The sequence below is a fragment of the Candoia aspera genome, chromosome 7 (assembly GCF_035149785.1).
Source record: "Candoia aspera isolate rCanAsp1 chromosome 7, rCanAsp1.hap2, whole genome shotgun sequence".
Taxonomy (NCBI): Eukaryota; Metazoa; Chordata; class Lepidosauria; order Squamata; family Boidae; genus Candoia; species Candoia aspera.
The window spans coordinates 60,645,198-60,671,824 of NC_086159.1; the positions used below are offsets into that span (position 1 = coordinate 60,645,198).

Sequence of the window (26,627 nt, forward strand, 5' to 3'; positions counted from 1 at the left end):
TGACAAGTCTGACATCTCCCCCCCTCCCCCCAAAAAAAAGAATTGAAAAAAAAGGGGCTTACTTCTCAGATACTTTTGGATGGTTTTTATTTTTAAGTTGCAGTAAAAAGCCACTTTAGGTTCAGTGAACACTGAACAGTGAACAGGCTGCTATGCTATCTGTTCCTCATTCCACTGTCTCTGCCTTAAAATAGGCACAGGGGAATATTTCAAAAATATATTGCTGTAAACTTGAACTTTAGCACAGTTAATGTCCTCTGAAAAGTCTATCATCCATGCTATTTTCATCCTATTCTGCCAAAAAAAGATAGGGTTTTTTTTTTAATGCTTCCCTATTATAGCCTATGGATGAAACTTTCTTTTTCAAACCAAATCTTAAAGTGGCATAAATTAAATTGATTTAGCCACAAATCTCAAAGCACATATTTGAACTGAACCATGCCCTCTTTGAACTTTGAATCTGCAATGTGAATCAAATGGGGCTGATTGATACAGGTATTCTATAACTACTAGCCAAGTTTGTGCCTAAAGTAATATTTTCCCAATCTTTAACTGTAAAGGCTTTTGGTGAGCAATGTAATTTTTATTGCTTGTACAGAATAAACCGCCACACTTGAACGCATCCCTCAAAACTGCAACGAAACAAGTCTCAACATTTGCAAAACATTCCTTTATTAATAGAAATAAATTATTTAGTATAAAAATGTGCATGCGTCAACCATTGCATTTATCATTAGCACAACGCAGGGCTTCAATTCAGTCAGCCATCACAAGAAACAAACTTCATCTTCTTATACAAGTTGAACAAGTGTGGAACAGGAATGGAGTTTCTCACAATCACAAAAAAGTACTTACAAGTATAACATCAGACATGGTTTTATTTCAACAGAATTTTTTTTTCACAAGCTAACATTTTGTTTTCCTTTTGTGATTCACCTTCTTTCATGAGTAAACAGTTCAGACATTTGACAGGCAGTCATATAATATAATTCTGGGCCATTTTTTTCCCCAACCCACCCATGCCTCTTGCTATGGCCTCATTGTCAATCTTTGTCCTTTTACAGTTTAATCTGTTTTCTAGAGACATCTCAGAGGTTGAGCTCTCATGATGGGATAGTCAACACTGTTCTTCAGTTCACATATTGTGAGTCTTCAGGTATGATTGGTTTCACCATTCAGTTTGCATGATTGCTATAGCTGACATAAGTTGTCTTGGTAGAGGAAGCTGCAAAGGAAAAACAAATCCAGATCAGCTAACTGAACAAAGAAAGTCCCAACTTATGGTTGTGGAGAGGGGAAAAGAAACTGTATTGAAGCAGCTTAATTGTTCTTAGACATGATTTATGCTGGTTTGTGCTCCTATCAGATTTGGGCTATCAGAACATCCTGAAAGAATGATATGCAATTAGATATAGCTAATCCCATCAATAGGGATTGCTAGAAAACTTTGTAAAGTTGCTTCGGGTGGGGGGTGGGGGGTTGCTGAAACATAGAAGGTCAATCACTGATCGTTGGAATAATTAAAAGGGTCTTTTTTAAAAAAAATTACTCTTATAGCTACTTGTGATCCTCTGGATATTTGGTAGATTCATTAGCACCATCTGATCCATTCACATGCATGCACTCTTTTTGGATGCATATGTGCCACAAGCAGATTGTACTTAAACCCAGAGACAAAATGAGCCCCTCTCCACTTTTCCTCAGTGCCTCCTCTGTCAACATTACTGTTTTTTTCTCCATTTTCTTTTAATCCATTGAAATAAGTGGCCCTGTGAATGAGAATGTGCGGGAAAAATGGAAAAACTGAAGTAACTCTTGGGATTATATCTTGACTGGTAAAAGTAATTGCTCTGAAGGAATAGACTTTGGAAGTGTAGGGCCTGGAGCAAGAAAGACCTTGTTAGAGACTCATGTGCTCTTCCCTCTAGTGGCTCATAATGAAAAAGAATAGTCTTTAATTGATTGTAGATTAAAATAATTAAATTACATTGCGGATTAGATTAAGAGATGCTGATTTGCCAGGGGTATCTTAACTGAATAGAAAATGGAACTGAAATGGTTCACTCTGGCCCACTGTTCAACATTATTTTTTTGCCACTGGATGTTGCTCATTCTATGTAGGTTAACCTTTGAACGAAAAGTAGGCATGCATCCTGCCTTGTGGAGAAGATTAAACTATGCATCCTTTCCATCTTTCCTTGTCTAAAGAACAATTCTGTGATTGTTTTAACTAATGCAAGATTCATGTAGATATGTATACAGGTGGACCTCTTTTAATGACCACACATTCAGTGACCAAACTTACAACAGCGCTTTATGAGTGACATTTACAACCAGTCCTTGAAGTTCGGGCCCTTGCAGCACCCCTGTGGTCATGTGATCATGATCCAGGCGCTCGGCAACACGGTCATGTGATCACCATTTGCGACCTCCTCTGCTGGCTTCCCACAAGAAAAGTCAATGGAGAAGCCAGCAGGAAGTCAGAAGTCACGAGCACATGTGGTCCTCACTTAATGACCCATGTGGTCCTTGCTTAATGATGGTAACCAAGGACAGCCGGAATTGCCGTCTCTAAGCAGTGCAGTCACATAGTGTCATGCTTTACGACCATATCACTTAGCGATGGAAATTCCTGTCCCAGTTACCATCATTAAGCATGGACTACCTGTATTAAATTGCCTGCTTCTTCTAAACCATTATCACAACCTTCACAGCTATTATAGAAGGATTAAAGAAATATGCATGGGAGTATTTTCCCCCAACCCAGAGAGCTCTTATATATAATATGCTTTTATGCAAATATGCTTTTATGATTGAGATTTCAATGCATAAACAGAAGGAAAAAAATGCTTCCATAACAATAGAAGGAGTTTTTCATTGGTGTTGAATCTATGATGATGTACTGCAGCAACACTGCCAATAAGAACAGGAAACACAAAGTACCCCAAACCCTGATTTGAGATAAAAGATGGCCACAAGTTTACCTGATGGGGCTGCACCTGAGATACCACCCCAAGTTTTTTTTGTGGGGACTGCCGCTTGGGTTGTGGCTTATCTAAAGTCTGGCTACTCACCAAATTAATTTGGTTGAATGCCTGCCATGTTACAAACAGCTTAGGCATGAACAGTTGTGACAAACAACTTATCCATTAACCATGTCCATTAACATTATATTCTAAGATTATATTCTATTACTATGAGAAAAGCACAAAGCAGGGAGGAATCCTACCCTGTCTCAAACAAACAACTATTGCAACAATAACAAAAGCAGTGGGTACCAACCTAACCGGGATTGGTGGTGGGTCTCTTGAAAGTCCCAATTTTATCTGTTCTGGTAGACTAAACAGGGGAGGGAGGCTTTGTCCTTTTGATCTCTTTAAACTGATTTTGGCTGAGAGCCTCATCAGGACCGCAGATGGTTCCTCAGTCCACAGGCCCAACAAATGCATTAGCTAGTGGGGCTGTGGAGTGCTTTGGATGCAAAGGGGAAAAGGTCTCTTAAAGCTGCAGAACAGCAGGCACAGGCGCTGTGCCTTCTGCCATTCATTGGGAATTAGGTGAAGTGAGGAGGGAGATGAGAGGAGGAAGTGTCAGTTAAGCATAAGTTCACAGAGGGAAACCAATTTTGAACATTTTGGAAAAAAACTGCTGTTTGCTAGATAGGCGAGCTTTCTTTAAATTCTTTCTCTTGGGCAATGAACGACCTGTGCTGTAAAACTGTATATCTCTCTCTCTCTCTCTCTCTCTCTCTCTCTCTCTCTCTCTCTCTCTCTCTCTCTCTCTCTCTCGGCGGTTTACAATCAAAATAATATCGCTCCTGAGCAATCTGTATTGTGCTTTATCAAATACAAAAAAGTGTGCAGTGTGCAATGTACATGCACTTTACAGGGATGGCTGTGCTGATGAGGTTTTATACTGCAAAGGCAAAATTGCCGAATTTTAGGCAGAAAAGTGGATTTTTGCTGTTATTATGCTGTTCTTAGGCAAGATTGAAGTGAATCCACCATGGTTGTTTGTATGGGCAGGCATGTTTAACTGGGGGAAGTATTTTAATTATTGTAAAAAATTATTCCATTTACCAAGTATCTTGGAGTCATATATACCTTAACTATCTATTTTCATAGATCACAAAAGATCACAACTAAGATCACAAAAGGAAACAAGGGACTTTCCCACACTTTCCCATTGCTCTCTGTGGTACAGCACTTGAAGATATTATGTCTGAGACTGCCCCATATTGTAAGCTGTCCAGGTGAAAATTTGGTTTTGAGAAGTGGCACACCTTTTAAAATAAAATAAGTTTTTTTTTCTCCATTTAATGTATACTTTGATAATTGTGCCATGAATATTCACTATATGCCAGCCTTAGTTTCTAATGTAAAGGTAATTCTAAGGAAATCATAGATAAAACATACATTTTAGTTGCACAATAGATCATCAGGTTAGATATTACCATCAAACAGATAATATCAAAATAAAAAAGTCCAGTAGGCTGGAGGAATAGAAAAATCTGTTTATTTATGACATGAACAAATAAACAATGAGTGGGGGATCCCTGCTTGCTGAATAATAAATGAGTTAGGAAACTATATCTATTATAATGATAATTTATGCAATTTTACATTGTGTCTTTAAAAATTCATGTAGATAAACACATTGCAACAAATTATAATGTTGTGGGTCAGAACTTGATTCAACCCCAGAAATACTGCTTGAAATCCATCTTTGAAAAAATATATTTTGAACCTTGCATTCTGACTTAGCCTTGCCATCTGCTTTCTAGAGTAACAAAGTAGGATGGAAAATAATAGAATAATCTCTGTTTATTCCTCCATTATAAGCACTACAATATTATTAATAAATATGACTAATAAAAGATCCCCTGAGAAATTCATGTGTGTGTTTGACTTCTTGAAAAACAACAACTATGATTTTAATCTTGCAGTTGCTGTCCATAAAGACACCAAACAACCACCCTATAGCAAATATTATTAGAGTTTTTCCCATTAGGATATGAGAATGCATAATCATGAAAATACCAACATAAAAGGAACAGCTAGATAATGTGCTGTCATCAGTTTTGGAGTAGATTCCATTGAACTTAAAACAATATGCTGGAAGATAGCCTGGGGATTCTAGCCAGCAGTATTGATCTTCAGGCTAAAAAAAAAAGCTATAGTGACATCATAGTCTTAAACTTATTTATTTATTTATTTGCGTATTTATTATTGTTATTTCTATATTGCCTTTCTGCTAAAAACTACCAAGGCAGTGCACAACAAATCAAAACAAGTGATGCAACTACAGAGACTTGAAAAGAATAAGCCCATCTTTAAAATATTAAAATGACAATAGTGTATTAACCGTGATTTCTATGTATTCCATGGAGTTCTTCGCTCCTTGCTGCTAGGAAAATGAGAATAGATTTTACAGCATAATGGTAATTTAAATGACTAACTTAAAGGACTGTTTTGAATCTTTACTAAAAATCAAATAAATGGGATTCAGTCGCAGCTAAATGGGAAAGGGCGTTCTACAGTTTGGGAATGTCACAGGAGATCAGCTCTGTATGCCCAGTAAATGGAGCCGAGCAACTGGTGGTCACCCCAGTAAGGCTTCAACTTCAGATTTTACTTACCATCCAACTTTGCAACAAGGAATCCTTAGGTATTCAGATTCTGTGTGGTTCAGGGGTTCTAAGGTTTGGTCCAACACCCTGAATGAAAGAATTGGCAACAAGGGCAGGCCTTCCAAAATTGGGATAATGAGATCTTTGTATCATACACAAATTAGCAGCCCAAGTGCCCCACGTAAAACTTCCAGAGGTTTTCAGCCTCATGTCCCAAAGCAGGTATGAGGATTCCCTAGGGAATCCTGGATATTTGTGTTCCTTCAAGTCAGTCTTGACTCCTGGAGACCACATGGATAAGTCCCTAGATATTAAGAGTGTTTGTATTAGTGTGTTTTTGTTTCCCCTTTTACTCTATAAAATGCTGTTACTATTTACGATTGTGATCTGACTCACCATACAGTTGGTAATTACATTCTATGGACTGCTGACCAATATTTATTACAGTATGTCTTTACCCCTTACCTATGGTTGTGTTTTACACTGATATATTACAGACTAGTAGGTTTTTGCTTTCTTCTTGTCTTTGTCCCCTCCTCCTCCAACTCTTCCTCCTCCTCTTCCTCCTCTCTCCTGTTTCTTAAGCATAATTCAAAAGGGGCTTGTCCATATAATTGATATTCAACGATGTCTTGCCTTCTCACCATGCTTTTTTAGTAACAAAACAGATACGTCTGGTAAAGCATCTGCGTTATGCAGTATGCCCTGAACAGAATGAAAAGATAACTAATTCACTCACATTTTCTCCTGTGCAATTAGGATAGTCTTTTCCAATGTTTTCAGATATGTTGGAAAATGAAATCAGGGTTTTTATAAAAACTGCTAAGGTAATGTATGCAGAGTGCTTTTAACACAGACTCACACAGTGTAATATAAATATTAAGTACTATATTCCTTCTCTATCAGAGCAGGGAAGTGAAGTGAGAATAACATAACTCTTCTTAGCAGTGAAATTAATTTAGAAGTTGAGCCTCTGCTTGGGGACTGACTAGGACTAAATGATATATAGGGAAGATTTTACTGACATTTGCAATTTCTTTGCACCATAGAAAGCAAAATCACATGTGACTATCTCTCCAAAGCTTAGTTGCATGCTGGCTAGAAGATTGATGCATCTTCCTTTCAGAAAATTATATGATTTATGCTTTCAATTGATTAAAGATATTTCTGTTTAATTATCTGGCTTTGCTTAATCATTTACATTTCAATGAAAATTGCATACCACAAGCCCTCCAGGTGCTTTAATGAAGATCCGCAAAGAAAATGAACAGTTTCTTTTAATGTAACCTATAATTTAGTAAAACTAAAATTTGATATCTGTTGCTAAACAGGGGACTGTTTTTAATATTTTCCTCTTCATCAAGTTTAAGCATATTAGTATTCCATGTTATAATGATACCACAGTGGCTTTAAAATAACAAATATTATTTCTTAAATTGTGGAAAAACAGCTATATTTTAATGCCATGATCTGCTTCCAGAGAAAGTTATACAATGCAATAAAGAGAATTGATCAGTCCAGTGTGGTTCATGAACAAATTGGTTCTATTCCATTTCTACACTAATTTGCAATTCTTTTCCATGTCTTTGTACCCCAGTATATTTATTTTTGAAGTCTTAATCTAAGGTGTACATTTTCAAATGTATTTTTTCTCTTTTATAAGGCAAGAACTGCATTGCAAGATACAAAGAAACACAACAATCCAATAGCTGTGTATCCATGCATTAAACCTGCCAAGAAGCAATCAAACACATAACTTACAAACAGAACACAATTTCCATGCATCTCTGCAGTGCAATAGAGTGAAACAATCTGATTTAGATACCAATTTGAGTTGTGGGGGAAGGGAAGATGATAGGAGGAATGGGCATCTCAACAGTGCAACTTCGTTTAAGTCAGGGTTTCTCAACCTTGATGGCTTTAAGAGGTGTTGACTTCAACTCCCAGAATTCCCCAGCCAGCATTGCTAGTTTTTCTAAGAAGGTAAGGCATGATAATACCACCCAGGGAAGTGAACTTTGGGTTAGTTATAAACATACACTAATAGAAAACCCCTATTTTTGTAGGCATCATTTCCTCAAAATTGAAAGTTGGTGAGGCAAGTAGATTCATGCAACTTATGATATGATACTTTTTCCCCTTAAGAATATATACATTCTATAAATAGGACTTCTGTTTATAAGTTGAAACACATTTGGACTGAATTTCCTCTGTTTTTATATACATAATGTATATGCATTTATACAGAGTTGGCTGTGTTTGCATTAGTGCCAGACAAAAATAGATAGGGAAGCCAGCAAGGCCTTGGTTTTTCTGATAGTTTCAGGTTTCTTCTCCAATAAGCTAAGCAACTTCTGTTCTCATAGCAGTGGCATCATTGTAAGGAAAAAATTCTAATCTTCATTCACAATTCTGCCGATAGAAATTAGTAGTCTGGATAACTGGAAACTTAAAGTCGGGGGTAAACAAGTAAAAGCTGTTGGGGCTTCCATCACATGATTGCCAATGCCATGTTTTTTGATCCTCCCCCAAAAGACATCCCTGCATTTTTAGTCACGGAAGGTCCCATTATTCTCAAAGAGGTTTATTCCCAAGAAAGCATGCATGAAATTCTAAATACTATTTTTTTTCTTGCTACCAGTAACTCTTAAGAAATCCTTGGCAAGCATTTAGCCATTTCTTTTTTCCATCCTAAGATGGACAAAGAGAAAGAAGTAAAATAGGGTGTCAGAAGAGAAAGAAAAGGAGAGGATGGAGATGCCAGAAAAATAAAGAATGGCAAGTCACCATACACCATACAGCTAGCCACCTTTTGTTTCACCCCATGAATCCTTGGCATTTGATGCAACACCCAATAGATTTCTCCTGCCGGAGGGATTGATTGATTGATTGAGTTAGCTATCCTTGCTCAATGACTGTGAGAGCTCTCCACTTTTTGAAAACAACAGCAACTTTAAATATGCCAGAGGCTTAAAATGATATAGGATTCTGATGGTTATAGACATCATTGATGATTTGCTCAAGGCCTGTAGACACTTTGGATTATAATACAAACCCTGATAGATCAGGCCAATATCCAATATAACCATACAAATAGAATATGAAGGCAACAGCTATCTCTCATTGTTATTTCCCTGTTCAGGTTTAAAAGCCTGGAGAATACCCAGTAAAGTAAATTTAGAGTTACTATTGGTAGTATATTGATTACAGTACTGATCCTATGCTTGGAATCATGGTAGTCTTACACATCTAAGAATAATGGCACAAAATGTGAATTTCTAGCGCTCAGGTCCTTCACAAATATGCCCACACTGGAAAGATGTGATATAATAGGCTCATTGTCAGCCACAGATATTTAATTAATATAGTCATGGCTCACTGTTGTATACATGGTCATACCTGGTCAATATTCTGGAAAGGTGACAACAATGATGTGATAGATGTATAAATTATGGGAAAGAAGACTGAAGGGGATTTAATCCTTATGTCTGAATAATTACTTTGTGGAAAAAAGATGAGAATTTTAAAACTAATTTAAAAACATACTCTGCTAGAAAAATATGTACTATGAATTATTATTATTATTATTATTATTATTATTATTTCAGGTGAAGTATGACAGCTATACTTGTAAGTGAAGTCTCACTGAAATAGTATGCTTCAGGATCAAGCCTTGCATCTCTTCACTGCAACAGAGTTATATTCTGAAATGATGTCCATATTGTACTAAGATTAATGTGTCACAATTGTCACTGGGAAAGTAATTTGAGACCTAAGGGTCACCAACTGTTAGCAAGAAAGAATATTTTCTTTCAGGTAATCTAGGTGCTATTATAGATATTTAAAATGACTTTTAAGACAACCCATGGTAAATGTATCTCTAAAAAGTTTCCACAAATTATTTTGGCAAAAGAAAGAAGGTTAAATATGGTCCCACCATTTGGTCAAGACACCTCAGTAAGATGGGGAGAAAGTGTAGGAAAGGCCCTCAATTTGGAGATCTGTAGGCGCCCTGTTTGTTGAGCATAAAGTACGATGTTTAATGTTAGGGAGGCAGAGAGTGGTGACAAGATATAAACCCATGTCAAAACTTTTGAGCTGATACTGGTATGGAATGTATATATTCTACCCATAATGTTTCATGCAGAAACAACCTTGCTTCCAATGGTAGGTTGGCTCTAATTTAGGTGTGACTCAAGGTGTCTCCAACTAATCTTTAGATGTTGTCCTATTAGTACCACAACCCATCACAATCTGAGTACTGCCTACACAAATAGTAGGCAGTACTACTATTCATTCATTCTCCATGACTGATTCTTATGTAGCTAAAATAGCATGACTTATGCCTAAGAGAAAAAAATCAGCATGCTTGTGGTAATTTCAGGAGTTGTAGGAGAAAACAAGAATATGTTGGGGGAAAATTCTGAAATTAAACTCTCAAAAACTCTAGGAAACAATCCAGTAAAAACTGCACATGATTGTAGGCCGAGTACAATAACTAGAGAAGAATAATGGGGGGAAAAAAAACATAGGTTGAAAGTGGGGAAGAAGATTATGCTACTCTGGAAAAGGGCCCGTGTGGTATTCTGAACAATATCATAGGTCAAACTAGTACATATAAGATATGCAGAGAATTTAAGGAATTGGGTTTGGTCATCAGACAAATAGTGTGCTTTTTAAACTTATATGTACCATTCAGACATAATTCTTCTAATTTGGCAGCTTTACAACATGTCTTTCCTCTAGGAGCTCAAGGCCATATACATGGCACTCCCTCCTTGCTTTTTTTTAAAAATTTATTTCCCATAATATCAACCATGTCAGGTACTGATTAGCCCAAGGTCCCTAGATGAATTTCCATAGCTGGAACCCAACTCCTTAACCACCACATCATACTGATCCTCTGTCAGTGTCTACACTCTCTCTCCTGTCCACTACAGTATAGTTGTCATGAGTACTGATGGTGAGCAGGAGGGGGCCTCTATCCAGGGGGGAAAACGCATGCATAGTACTGAGGAGTTAAGCAGTACTGAGCAGTTAAGCAGTGGTTAGGATTTTCTGTCTAATGTAGCAGTAATAACACACTAGAGACCTATTCCTTGTCTCAGCGAGCTTCCTGACTGTTAGGACATCAATCCTAACAAACTGAAGAAGCGTGGGAAAACCCAGACAGATAAACCCCGAAAGTCAAGGCGGGTCTGCTCTGTGTCTCTTTGAATGGCTGCTTAACTCCTCAGTACTACGCATGTGTTTTCCCCCCTGGATAGGGGCCCCCTCCTGCTCGCCATCAGCACTCATGACAATAGTTCACGATTAGTATTTGTAATACTAAGGACAAAAAGTATGCTTATTTTTTTTTTTTTAAATGTCATTTCCTTGTTACAAGTTACAAATTATAGCCACAAAAAAGGAAGCATTTTAATATTTTTTCATATTTTATATGAAATATTTCACATAATTTGTATTTCATGTTTTAAGAAAAGCCTTCTAGATCTTTTTTAAGAGGCTAAATGAAAATTTTCTATATATTGCTGGATTGGCTCCCATAAACATGTTACAGATACTTCTTGTATAAGTAAATAGCATGGGAACCACAAAACTGAGACTTCTATGCTAACAAACCAATTCAGCTTTTTCTTAGGCTTTTGCTTTAGGTTTGTCAGCTTTGCTCAAATCTATTTCCCTTGTAAAGTATATAAGAATATGTAAACAAATAACATGAGTATAAATTTAGTATAACATGCCATGACAACATGCTGCCATTTGATGCAATCATTAGACTACAGGAAAACATTGTTTAGAGATGTGTCAGAATTCAAGGGCCAGTCCTGGATGTGAAAGATATCCCTCTTTCTAATTACATGTTTGTTAGTACAATAATTAAATATGTAAATGAAGGATTATAATACAGGCAATACATTGGTATGTTCTTTTAAAATTATCACAATGGGTTTGCTATAACCAATTTCTAGTTGCTTATCTATATAAAATTCTTCTGATTTCTAAACAGAATTTTATCATTCCCGTGTAAGTTGTCGGCAGGGTTTTAGATGATCTGCATGACAAGTGATTACATGCACACCATGGAAAAATATGGTAGGTGGAATTGCCCTTACCCACTCAATGAACACTTTTGTTCTATAAACCCAGCTATTTTTTGCAATAAGGAAAATCAAAACAAGATGAAATGCCTCTACACATAGTTTTATTGATGGCATTCCTTATATCTGATAAGGTGGAAGAATTATTTGGAAGATAACGAATTGAAGGTGAAGCTTAAAAAGTGAATGGATAAGATATTTATCTGGATGTAGTATTAATTTAAAATTTCCAATATTACATATATTGGTAATATAATTTTTAACATTATGGAAATCTATCTATATAAGTACAACAGTTATCTGTATGGAAGTACAGGTAGTCCTCATTTAACAACCACAATTGGGACCGGCAATTTGGTCATTAAGCGAAGTGGTCGCTAAGTGAAATCGCAGTTGTGCTAATGATCTTACTACAGCTTTCCTTTGCTTTACAGACCTGCAAATGTCATAAATGTGAAGATTGGTTGTAAAGTTATTTTTTCATCACTGTCATAACTGCAAACAGTCGCTAAATGAGGCAGTCGCTAAACAAGGACTACCTGTGGTACCAATTAATGTAATACTGGAATCTTAAGCCAAGACCCTATTACTCAAAGTTAATCTTATGCAATAAATAGTCCAGCACATATTAAATATATCAGATCAATAGCACAGGCTATACACACACATAACGTATGGACATACATTTGCTTTTTTCAAACCTTTTTAACAAAATGACCACATTAATTTTGACACATCTCTTGTTCATGCATGGCAAGCCAAGATAGAAAAAGATTGATTTATGAAGCATTCCTGTGAACGTACATCTATTAGGAAGTGCTGCCACTCTTGACCATGGTTAAGTCTACTGATGACTTACTGTTGGTTTCAAGACTTTCACAAAGTTCCGTTTTGACCTCGCCATTCGGTCTGTCATTTCCCTTTTGGATCAGCTTGCTTTGCATTGTGGCTGCAGTGACCACAGCCTTGAAACTCCTCTTCCTTTTTTGCACATTTTGTTCTGGATGAAAAATGATAATATAAACCTTGGGGATGTAGAGCATGCCCAAAGAGACAGAAGCACTTAAACTTAAGGACACTGTAAGAGTTGTTGTCTGGATGTACATCTAGGAAAGATTTAAAAAGAATAGGGTCAGTTAAGCTTGTGAAAAATACTACTGTAAATATACCAGACAGCGTTAAAATCCTCCACACTGCATCTTATTGGAAACATGGGACTTTTAATCTGGAACAGACTGTATAAGGGAGAGTCAAGTGGCATATTAGTTAGTGTGACCTGTTAGAACTAGAAACTCACAGGTTCAAATTCTTATAAAACACCCTGGGTGTACTTGGTTCAGCTATTTCTTTCAATTTTTCCATATGTTATTGTGATTCATCTTGAGCTTTCGGAAGAAAAGACAGATAAAATTCTTCTTACATACAAGAGTGCCAAAGTGGTAAATCGTAAGAATAAACAAATATATGACTTCAACTTTTGTAATTAATAAATGTAAGTATACATTGTACTTCATGCTTTCTTCTTCATGCAGCAGTCTTTCTCAACCTTGGCAATTCTAAGATGTGTGGCCTTCACCACCCAGAATTCCCCAGCCAGCATATGCTGGCTGGAGAATTCTGGAAGCTGAAGTCAAGACATCTTAGAGTTGCCAAGGTTGAAAATCACTGGTATACAATAATAAAGTTATTCACTAAAAATCAATATAACTGAATGCAGAAATAGAATGAAGCAGTGACATACATTCACATATACCAGTAGGATGCTGTGTTCCTCTTTGTGGTAAATTGCTTCTCACTAATAAGTGCATGGGAGAATATTAACATTTACTTTGAAATAATCAACATAATGTAACTACTTCATTTTCATATCTGATTTGATTAACATACCTGACAATATGTTTGGACTCGTGTAATCTATTCACTAAACTGAAATTTCCAGGGCAATCTGTCACTTGGTAATACACAATTAGATGAAAGTCATGTTTTGGTGCAGTGAGTTCAATATTTAGTTTGAAAAATGGCAGGATTTATTCCTTGAATTCTAGAACTACAAGAAAATGAATATCTCCCCACCGGAACCAAAGCTATCATTTTCAAACAACTTTTCCAATAGAGATATTGTAGCAGACATTTTCAGAAACTATAAGCATTACAAATTGGAAGTAAGAATAGGTTTCTGTGAGAAAACAATTTGGAATAAATCTTGTTTATAGCAGAGAAGTGAATTTCTCCTCACAACATATTGCCTTCACATACTCTGAGAAATGGCAACTCTTTTGCTGACAGCAGATGTTTCTTTCTGTACCTGCAGAAGGAAATAATTATTAGTGCTACCTTGATTTGAAACGTTGCATGTACTTACCTGTGTGTGTGGGTTTTAAGACTGAGACAGCACCATTCTGGAACAGGAGTTAGTCCAAAGCCATAAATTCCATCCATTATCAAGTTTCTCATCCTGTATTTCTAGCTGACTGGCATCTCATTCAACCATTACTAGAATAACCCTTTACATCATGGATCATTTACAAGTATACATTAAGCAATTTTAACTACAATCCAGTGTTGCAATATTTTTCAAGCAAGAGATGAGAAAATGTGTTCTGATAGCCTGGAATAACTTGAGAAGGTTTTCTTTCCAATTCTATATGCCCCGTGATTGAATTGTTAAGAACCATTTTATGTCTTTATTGATAAAACATCCTGATGTTTCATCTTGTCTGCTATTTTATGGCATAGCTCATACTTTCACATTAACCCAAATTATGTTATCAAATATTCTCAGTAATAATGCTTTTCAAATCAAATCTTTATGATGCTAGTAATTCTCTATAAATCAGGTTGTAACCAATAACAGAAGTTGACAAATAGGGATTTTCTGGCTCTAATAGCAGCACATTATTAAAGTTCTCATTTGGAAATACATTTCTTTGGATGTTCAAATTGAATAATAGGGTCAATTTAATATGAATTTCCATATCCATTGGAAAAAAGCATTTCTGCACACCCACAGAAATGTCCATATCATCCAAGTTGATTTGAGGGTATCTGACTCAAAGTTTCAAAATAATTTCTTAATTCAATTTGAAAAGTCAGTTCAGCCATGAGATTTAACTTATTTGCCTTCAAATAAATATACTTCCACAGCCCAGCTTCAAGTAAATCGTTGGAATAGAGCTGAAAATAAAAAAGACCTGCTAAGCCTAAATTGTCACTGTTTATTATGTACCTTATTTGGTAGAAATGTTTTTTCATAGATGCTTGTTCTAGAAATCTGCTTTCTGAGTATTTGAATTTGTATCCTCTTTAATTATTTTCTACCAGCCAGAAAACACCAAAACATTGTTTTATGCTTTTTAATTTATTTCTTTACCTAAGTAGGTGGGTTTTTGGATCCCCTCCCTCACTGTACAAGTGAGCTGCTCTAGCAAATAATTTCCTAAATGAAAAACCATAACCTTAAACATGGTCAGCTCTATTCAACTGGCCATTTAATGTCTGAAGCTTATTTGTCTCTGTACTGTAGAAATACTACCAGAGTATCTTTATTAGGACCAAGTGAAGATCTCAAAGAGTGAACTCACTTTCAAGGACCATAGGGCAAACGTGAAACAGAGAGATGTTGCAGGTACAGGTTAAAAGAGAGTTCATGGTTGCTTATGGAAACCAGCTGGTTCAATCCTTCTCTAGACAAATGGCAAATTGTGGAAGTATGCATCAATGTAAAAAAAAAAAAAATCAACCTGGGAACCAATTATGCATTACAGTTCTACAGATGGACTTGTACTACATCTGATGTTAGGGTTTCTCTTAACCTAAGGCTTCAGTATCTAAGCTTTGACTTGATTAATTAAATAAGGACAGAGTTCTTAGATAGACATTTTTGTTAATTCTTCATTCTGACTTATATTTTACTGGCTATTGTTGTTAATTATTGAATATTAACTTAATTTTAATAATGTTCTGGAGTGTTAAACTGATACAAGATAATTTTATTTCCAGCACTAATACTAATATAAACTTTTAATGTAACTTTATATTGCTTCTATTTTTTCAATTTTTATTTATTTTACTTTATATTTCTGCTTCTTAACTGTATTTTTAAATATCTCCTAACATTTAAAGAAAAATAAATAAAAAGGCACTGATTGGTTCAAATTAAGCAGTTTTTGTTACTGGACATTATTATTGCGTCACTCCAGATTTTATGAATGTCTTTTTTTTTTCTTTAGGTTTACTTCAGAATGCTTGTTGGAAGAGGATATTCTAGAATTATTAGTGCCCATGTGTGCATTCATGTCTCTTTCTGGTATCATTTGTTATCTGAAAAACAGTTTATTACAGCAGAAGGCCTTCTCAATTCTCCAGATTACCCGGTAGCAACTCTAACGTCTTTTCAATATTGTATGTATGTATGTACTGTATGTATTATTTTTTAGTTGCTCCATTCCTACTAATTTACTAGACATCAATTTAGAAGACTTTGGATTTAGTCAACAACTTTTCTATTTCTATTCAGATACCACCCATACATTAAGGAATTTGCATTATTTCCCTCAATTTCCATCATCTGCATAATGTTAAGTGTGTTAAAACATCATAATGCAAATTATGTAGTTGATGCAAATGATGTATTTTTTAATGTATGGACATAGTAATGGACACACCCTCACCTAAATGGTTCATTAAACTGTGGATTTATTGTATTTTGTGAACATGTCAGGAAAAAAAAAAGTCTCAGATATTATTTCTTAATTTAACACCCAGCAATTAATAAAATGACTTTTTAATAGGGAACACTAGTTCTGTTGTGTGCACATTAACATTATTAGCACATATGTGTCCAATAACAATGTGACTTAATTGTATTATTACTGGAGGTTTAAAGCCAAAAATACTTTTGTACCCAATAGGCACTGTAAATTAATCTAGTCTGCAGATGTATGTACTGAATGCTAATTAAAAGTGTTGTCCATAGAGTAAATCAACTAGGAAATTTGGCAGATGTGCTGCCATTCAAAATAAATTCAGATGGATTGGCAGATCCTCAAATACTGTAGAGTGCATCCAAAAATACAGAAACTGTCATATGGAAAACTTAGCATTCACTAAGTCAGCCTGGCAAGCTTTAAATTGTTAGGTTCATATTGTGTAAGTGCACCTATGTGCATATGTCTTGCACACACATACATCTCTGAGTTATAATAACAAAGCAATGCTACACTTGATTTTTCTGTCTCCAAAATTTCAGTAACATTTTAGTCTTGCATGGTGTAAACGACAGGATGGTTGGTTGGTTTTAGTCACAATGACTCAAATGAAGGTGTGCCGAGTAAAGAGCTACATTCCTGAAAAATTACATAATTTAGAAGAACTGGAATTAGCCTTATATTCATCATCTGTGCTTGTTTGTGGAGATTAAGATAGTTCTTTTATAGTGATGACATTTGAAGAATGAAAACCCCTTACCCTGAGATGAAATCCTGGAATAAAGACAATGGCATCTGGAATGCAAATACTTTCAAAGAAGTCAGTCTTTGATTCTTCAGTTATTAACCTGATAAGACTTTGAGTTTAATGGGATGCATTTTATTTATTACATACAGTATGGTACTAATGTTGGAATTCAAGTAGTTGATATAGCAACACATTAAATGAAATGCCTTGTTCTAATACAATAATTTTGTTGAACATCTTCAAGGCATAATTAAGTAGCTTTCTCATGCAAAATGATGGAAGTAAGTAGCATCTGGTTACCCCAATGGCTGGCAAGGCTGCACAAACACAATCAATATGTTGTACTAATGGGATTGGCATAATAAACAATAAAACAGTTTAAATAAATCAAAAGAAAAAAGTGCTTATTCTAGCCTTTTAGATTTTACTTGATATTCTCCTGAAGATCCTGCCTGATTGCCATTCATTTGTTAATATTACTAAAACCCTTTGTTATATCTCCACCAAAATTCAGTGGGTAAATTGGGACAGGAAAGCACAAAACTAAACAAAAGCAGTCCTGGTGCTTATACAGTATATGCTCCTTACTCCCAGACTGGTTTCTGAATTTGTAAAAATATTCAGAGTCTAGCACATAGCCATTTTAAAAGTATTCTGTTGGAGTGTTCATAAAAGAAAGTTCACAAACAGCTTCCAAAAAGGGTTTAGAAAGGTCAATCTCAAAGAGTTCTTCTAACAAAAGATCCTTCTACTACAGGCCAAATCTATCTATTTGTGTGGTTCTTCTGAAGCACTGTTTGAAAATGTTTTGGCATTCTCACACATATATTCCTTTTTATATGAATGGAAATAGAATAAAATTTAGAGAATTGCGGCAGCATCAGCATCAAAGAACATTCCCTTCTCCTGATCCCTGTGTAGCATGGAGGGATTCTTGGAGTTTAGAATACAATCCTTCTGCTTCTTCGTAGGCTCATGGTACAATGAGTTGGGTCATATGAAAAGGGTGAGAGATAGAATAGACAAGATTTTGGGTCCATGTTTCCAATTTTGAGAGTATGTCATGGCCACCATCAGAGATTACCTATTCATAGGGGATTTTATCAGAAGACAAACTGAGGAAGTTGCTCTATTTCACAATTCTCAGCTCCTATAAGCAAGCCAGTTTGGTGTAGTGGTTAAGACACCAGGCTAAAAACAGGGAGACTGTGAGTTCTAGTCTTGCCTCAGGCATGAAGCCAACTGGATGACTTTGGGCCAGTTCCTCTCTCTTTCAGTCCTAGGAAGAAGGCAAGGGTGAACCAATTACAAAAATCTTGCCATGAAAACTACAGGGACTAATCCAAGTAGTCTCCAGGAATCAATTCCAACACACACAAAAAACCCTCCTACAACATGCTGTCATCATCCAAGTTTATCTTTTTTTTCTGAGCAGTTGGACACATATCTAAGCAAAATGAACTGCAACCACCCATCATTTTTATTTCCTAAGAATGTCTATGGAATGCATTGTTTTGCAGTATGCCAATTTTCCAGTTATTTCTGTGTTAGCTAAAAGAAAGGGAAATGGCTATAGTCACTCTACCCCTATTTTTATCAAAATATAAAAGTATATTTGACTCTTTTCTACTCATTATGAAAATATATGTATAGAATATATTCTGCACATTTTTTATAATGTTGATCAATTTCACTTTAAACATTTGCCAACAGATATGCACGAAAGAAAGAAAGACAGACAGACAGACCAACAGACTGACAGACCGACCTGGTTATGGATTTCCATTCCTTGATATTTTTCCTGTTTAGGAAGAGATACCTTATATGTTCCCTTGATTCGTTGACTTTCCCTATTATGCAATTTGCTATGATACTCTACAAATAGAACTTTTCTGTCACATTTAATCCATCACAAATGTTTCAATTGCTAAGTGTTGTCTTAGTTCATGGACAGGCAAATCCATTGATTTAAACTGGCATTTTGGCTGATTAATTAGATCAGAGGTTTTAGTTTTAAGAATCTATTGCACTTTGAATAGATTTAAGAGTTTTTGCAGTCTCTTCTAAAACTTGGCTAGTAAATAATTGGTGTTTACATATATGATACTTCAAGATAAGGCAAAATTCCCCTACAGGAAAATTTACATTTCTAAAGTTGAATTCATTTTGATTCTGATGTTTCAGTGAACATTTGGGTATTTATTGTAGATTTCACCTGTGCATGAGTGAAGATTTGATTTGTTTTTTAAACAACCATATTAAAGTTCTCCAAGAAGATCTTAGTCCAGGATCAGCAAAGCACAGCCTTTGGATAGCTACCAGATGGTGACCATTAACCTCTAAAACTTTAAGAAAAATTACAAATGGCCAAAATCTTACAAGGTAGTCAACTTTCACACAGTCTCAGGATCTCCTTCTCCTTCTCCTCTGAAATCATATCTATCATCTGAAAGGTTGACTGCCCTCTACCTTAGGTATATACAATTCCAGTCCCATTATAGAGAACATCAAGCCTTTGTTTCAGATAGTGGCCATGAGAAAATGAATAGGTTTATTTGCTAGTATATATGCTATTGATCCCTACCCTAAAAACCATGCATGATCCCTTGGCTTGGCACTCCATGATCAGGCACCATTACTAGAATCCTGCTGTTGGCTGGCCTCTTCACAACTAGGCTAGTTCTTTGCCAAGCTTCTGGACTTTCCTCTTCCAGCCTGTTGACAGCAAGCCCAGATTGATGACTTTATCTTTGGCTTAAAATACAGCATCCATATTGGAAACAAAAGAGAAAACAAGCAGCAACTCTTATCTTACTATTGGCAACCAATTAGGCAATCTCATGCAAATTCTACACAGGTTTCGTTGTCCAATATATTAGGCAGTTCTGAAACTGGTATATTTATCTAAACATTATGATGAATTGTATTTCTCATGCATCCCTACTTTAGAGAAGAAAATTAAATGCTCTTCATATACAGATTTATACTTTTGACTGAATATATTTCTAAGGCTTCTGTGTAATTGGGCGGGTATGCTGACATGATATTAAATACATGGCAGTGCAATTGCTGTTCTAATGGGGATGATATGTCATTATAAATAATTAACAGTTATTAGAATTAGTACTTGCAGTTCTAAAGAAGCTTTGTAAGGAAATTTTTAAATCCTCAGCACAAATCTTGCCTTTAAAATTAGCCACTTTCTTTCTAGCCAACAGGCAGATTTTAATTCAATTCACTTCAGATGATTGAACTGATTCAGAAGAACAATCTGATTCAGAGGTTCAAAACTTCCAAATGAATCACCAAATTATACACATCTTATTCACATCTATTAGGATCATTAAAGCACTGAGTCCATACAGGTAAACCATTCAAATTTTCCTGAACTGATTTAACACATTTTGATTTCTTGTATCCATTTCATACTTCCAGTCAGTCCAGATTGATTTGGACCACTGAATAGGGCAACCTATTGAACCACTAGATTAGATAATAGTTTTGTTCCCTGGGCTATTAGACTCCTGAACTCTTAATAACCCCTTCTCACTCCATGGGTATACATGCTGTGTGTAGGACTGATATTTATTAGAGATCAAGATTAGAGGAGTAGAATGGGTAAAGAATGTATATACATATTATAGTAATTAGGGTATTTTTATTTTATTGCTGAGCCAATTGTAACAAAATTTCATTTTAATGTACACTTTGGTGTATAGTGAAATGACAATAAAAGTTATTCTATTCTATTCTAACTTATCCCAACCAGATAGCTTGCCTATATAACATGCTATAGCAGTGCAAAAGCAGTGCAATTTTCTGTATTTTAAACTACAAAAAAGTAGATCTCTATTGTGATTTCATTTTAATAAGAAACACAGATTAAAACATAGTTCTTTCCTACTTCAGATTCTGGGTGCGGCTTACCTCAAGGCAACAATAATGTGGGCTGAAATCCAGCTTGCCAGGTAATGCATGATTAGAATCATTCTGGAGTTCTTGGTGCTCTCTGAGCTTGGTTGTTTGTTAGCAGCCATTTCATTCTGACTAGGTAACATTATCAGAGCACTGATGTTACCTAGTCAGGTAATGAAATGTCTGCAACCAATGACTGTACACAAACCTCTGCAAGCAAACAATCAAGCTCAGAGAGCACCAAGGACTCCGCAGTTCAACTCTGAGCTGCATATATTCTCTTATATTAGAATCATTCTGACATTTAGCAAATATTTTCCTCTATAGAACTTGATGCTGTCCAGATATGTTGGGCAAGCCTATGTGATCTGACACTTCTTCAGTTCACAGACATGCCTTGACTTCAACTGCTTGGCTGTTTCGCTCTGGTCAGCTGCTTTGCTTTCCCAGAAATGCCAGCAGAAATGAACATGCATAGAATACCAGCAAAGGCCTGCAGAGTGACTGCTTTGACAAGTTTTAGCCATACAAGATGATGAAAAACCCAAAAGGCAAGTTGGATTATCCACTCACCACCATGAACATCTGGCAGGCAGTCTCAAAGAAAATCTCCTTGAGGACTGAGCAAAGGGTCTTTTGACTAGGAGTGAGAAAAACTACTTTATCCAAAGTCTTGCTGGTAGCAACACCACCCTGAGACTAGAAAGAGATGGGCCTCATGAAAGTGGAGGCTAGGGTGTGAGTGACCATACTCAACTATTGGCTCAGACTATCTTTTTTCCCTTTGGCCTTGCCCCATTAACTATGAGGGATGACTTTCAGTCCACATGGAAAAAGGCAGTGGTGACTAAAAACTCATCCTTGGGCTTCTCTCCAGGTCTTCTACTCATCATGAAATATGATTAGGCCAAAGCACTCATTAGACAGTGTTAGCAGACACAGAGCACCAACTGGATCCAGCCAAGACCCCAACCTTTATTGCCAGTGAATCCAATAGGTACTCTGTCTCCTCTATAGCATACTTAACTAAACTTGAAGTACCTAAACACCGAAGGGCTTTTACTCTGTCACAGTGTTGATGGGAGTTCATGGAGAAACCCTTCTGGTGACTGAAAAATGCTGAAACAGTGCACCCATGGAGGTTGAGAGAGAGAGAGAGAGAGAAGTACAGGCAAAATTAGGAAGCTCAGGGAAAGAAAAGTAGTAATTAAAAAAAGTTTCTGCCAGGATTTAAACCACAAATCTTCCACTGTATTTACAAGGGAAGAGTTAGAGCTATTGTGCTTTTACAGCACTCATGAAAAAGTGCTGTTTTAAAAGGTATTAGAGAACTTGTTAAGTATTGAGTCAGTTCAAGAAGCATTTCCTCTTCTGCAAAGTAGTCAACAGATTGCAGAGTGAGCCCACAACAAACGGAAGAGCACTATCCCGTTCCACACAGAATTGCCTGAGGTGAAAAATCAGACAAATGTACTTTAGTAGTAGAGTAGAAAGACATGCCCTGCAGTCCCTTTGATGGAGAGTGGACAATTAATAGAGGGTGACATCATTAATTTCTGGCCTCCAGAAATGGTCTGGTGCCTGTTTTGGCATTGGAACACCTGAGAAGTACAGAAAAGCCCTTTATTAAGCAGTTATGAAGTTGGGTCTTTTGGATATACTGTATATGATACAAGTTATACTTTGCTGGCAACATCCAAGTTGTTTATGTACTGTACTTAAGGAGTGGATCCTATCAAGTAGCCATAAATACTTCATTTCCATTTCCATATTTGACAACTAGCAATTTAGAAATACAGCTGTAACTTGATAATTGCCCATGATTGGTGCTGAAGTCATTGTCTAGCTCTTTGTCAAATTAAAAAAAAAGAACACTGAATGTTTACTGTTAACATAACTATATACATCTGCCCCAACAACTACTAAAATGCATTATTTTCTGTTTTCTGATTGAAAACAGAAAATAATGCACTTTAGTATAAAGCATTTTAAACAGAGAAATCAGGGAGCAATGTACTTTTGAATTTTTAAAACAATTTTAGTTGCCCACTTATGACTTTCACTTCTCAGCTGCATAGCAATATTTACTTATACAGGTAGTCCTTGTTTAGCGACCACAATGTCATTAAGCGAAGCGATCGCGAAGTGAAACTGCAACTGTGCTTATGATCTTACTTCAGCTTTCCTTTGATTTACAGACCTGCAAAGGTCATAAATGCAAGGATTGGTCATAAAATTACTTTTTCATTACTGTCCTAACTGCAAATAGTTGCTAAATGAGGCAGTCATTAAACAAGGACTACCTGTATCTCTCAAAACAAATCTGTTGACCTATACAGTGTATGATGTCTTCCTTCAGTAGAAGCCAAACTGCATCGAAATTGTTGCTCCTGTGGTTAATAATTCAAATTTAATATCAGTGACACAAAATCAGTGACACTAAAGAATGAGAAACTCTGACAGTACTAATTTACTAGCAGCACATCATATACAGACTCTTGTACATAAAATGCTAGACATAAAGCAAATGAGACAGTACATTAGGGAGTATAAAATGTGTTCTTATTGAGAAGAGGTGGCAAATGATGCTAACACTTAGCTTCAAATGCTAAACCGGCAGGACCAATATTTATGATTAATCTGAGAAAATGGAAATGAAGTAATATTAAGAAGGATTTAGGGAAAATGTGCCTGGTTACAAGGATGGCATGATATGCCCATCTACACTTTCCATTTTTATTTCAGTGACAAAATATTCGGGGATATGGATAAAAGAAACTTCTGTGATGAATTTCACAGTTTGTCTCATATTTGGGAATCCGGTGCAATATACTAAATTTGGTTTAAACTCAAGTCATTTTGCAGAGGATTGCAGTTGTAAAGGATTAACTTGTTTCACTATATTGAACTGTGATTTGATTGTTATTTAGAATACTTTTACACTACATATCTAAGAAAACCCTTGATGGTATACCATGATAATTACAATGTAAAACATAGAGACAATATTGGCTATGAAACAACACTTAAGCCTCCTTTAAAAAGCTAAAGTACAACAATGTTTGAATACTCTTTCTGAAAATTGAAAAAGCAGGACAAATTTTAGCTCCAAAAGGGAGTGCATTTCATAGATCCCTACCATTTGTGGACCTTGAATGGGCCTCTGTGGCAGCACGTGGCATGGCCTAGTGCACAATGCTGACACTACCAATGCTGTGCCAATGCTGTGCAAATACCTATAAACAGTATTGTTTTGCCACTTTGCTTACCGCTAGGTTTTCTTTACTTCCTTGCTTCGAAGATACTTTGGGGACACGGGCTAGATTGCAAGCAATGCCCCAGCTCCATTTCACAGTCCATCTCAAATGGAGATCAGTTTGAACACACCGGATAAAAGAAAAAGGAGGCTTGTTCAATTCATTTGCTGACTTACAGGAGTTATTGGGCTAAACAGTTCAAAAGGCAAGCTAGAATAATGTCATACTGATACAAATCCCTTTTTCTTCTTCCTTGGGTCATTTGTCAATTCACAGAGCATCACTAAAGTTTACAGGGTTGGGCATTAACAGCAACTGACTGGTTTCAGTGCTCAGCTATAGCTTAATTTAGACAGAGGAAGGTTAATCTGAAAGTGCACCCCTATGAGCTCAAAGCCATTCCAAACAAATTTGTTCTCACCATGGATGGGTGATGACAAATTGGGGAAAACACATGGTGGGTTTAGGTGCCTTTAGGATGCTTTGGAAATTAAACATAGGATATTATTTAGAGCTCACACTTTGGGAGCGATGCAAAAAAGCTATTTTCATATTCCCAGGGTAGGGACTGCTGCAAGGGAATTGATCTCAGAATGGCCTCTCATAGATGTTAAGAACTCAGCAAGTTCATAACAAGACAGGTGGTCCTTTAATTATTTAGGCTATTAAGTGCTTTAAAAATTAAAACTAGCACCTGAAATAGTATCATGAAAAAAGCAGACAAAAATTGGAGATCTTTCAATAGTGAAATTATATAGTTATTGTATAATATACCAATCAAGAGCCTAGTTACACAATTCTGTAGTAGTTAATGCTTCTGCATGCTGTTAAGGGTACCTCTTGATAGGGAACACTCCAGTTGTTCAGACAATATGCAAATAAGATGTAGATAACTCAGTTCAACTGCCTGCCAAAGATTACATCTGGTGTATACCATCTACTTGTGCAGCAGAATCATTGCCACTTCCACCTTCTGAAACTCCATAGGTATACCTAGTGTAAAATATAATCTTGACCTTTTAAGAAAATGTTTCCCTTCCTAACCAGGATGAATTCCAAATTCCAACATACTCTGTATTTTAGAATGTAATATTGGTTCTTTCCCCTCATTCAGCTACAAATGCTAAGGAATGTTCAAAGTTAAGTTATATTAAATAAAATAGAATTGAGTATCATCAATAAAGGTAGCCCTTTACTCCAAAGCTTTGGAGGATTTTTCCTAGCAATTTCATGTAATAATGTGAAACAAACACACTATATACCGAAATCATCTTCCTGCATCATCTCTTGGTCCTTGCATTATTTATTTATGATATTTTTTTATTTCCTTTAATGTACAACAAATAAAGTGAAAGAAAAAAAATAAGAAAAACATAAAGATACAAATAAAAAAAGAAAGGAAAAAATACAAAAACATTACCTGGTATATAGAAAACAGTTCATTATCAACATACAGAAAACAGTTTTAAAACACAACATTAAAGCTTTACACATGGGGAATATTTCCATTACATAGATAGAAAACAAATCCATAAGCAGAGGGTGAACATATATAATTAATCTAACATTTTTAGTCTTTCCATCATGATAGAATAAAGACTCAATAAATCCGAAGTTATTCATATACTGATGAATTCCAAAATATTGGTATATAATTCAGCATCACATTAACAACTTTAAAATCCATTTCCCTTCAAGAAACTCTAATAATGAATATTTGGATATTAAACCAAAATGGGACAATAGTGGGACTAACCAATATCATGTACTTGCATGTCAAATTGTATGTTTCAATTAATCCCTAATGAACAGAAGCTGATGCAAGGACCTCGACCTCCAGGCAACTAGGCAAACAAGCAAGCGGAGCACAGAGAAAGGCGGGGTGGCCCAAAGGCGGGAACCTCCAAAACCCGGCCCAGGCAGCAACAGGGAGAGGGATGTGACCTAGCCATGAAAGCACGGCAGCCACTCCTGGAGGAGAAGGATTTCCTACCTGGAAGGCGATCATGCTGAGCTCCTGGGAAGCACAGACCCCAACCCTCATAGAAGTGAGTGAAGCGTGGAGGGGGGGAACATTTGAAACTGAGAGGCCTAAAAACCAGGCTGGAGCTGCAGCGAGAGGTGCAATGACATTAGGAGGGTGGGTGCCCTCTACAGGCAGGAATGCAGCAAACCTAACTGAGGCAATGAGACCTACCGACTGGGGGGGTGTCACACAGGGAGCCTGGTACGCAGGGACCCTAATCCCCATGAGACTAGGTAGCCCATGGA

At 36.2% G+C, this 26,627-nt stretch overlaps 1 protein-coding gene across 1 annotated transcript in view; it reads right to left on the reverse strand.

Moving 5' to 3' along the window:
• Nucleotides 1-1,041: 1,041 nt before the first annotated feature.
• The window catches only part of GRM8 (glutamate metabotropic receptor 8), a 494,048-nt gene continuing 468,462 nt past the window's right edge, over nt 1,042-26,627 (reverse strand). The window contains exons 9-10 of the mRNA XM_063309577.1: nt 12,590-12,836; nt 1,042-1,225 (exon numbers count right to left, since the gene is read on the reverse strand). Of these exons, the coding sequence (XP_063165647.1) occupies nt 1,176-1,225; nt 12,590-12,836 (297 nt within the window). The 3' untranslated portion in view covers nt 1,042-1,175. The remainder of the gene's footprint in view (nt 1,226-12,589; nt 12,837-26,627) is intronic.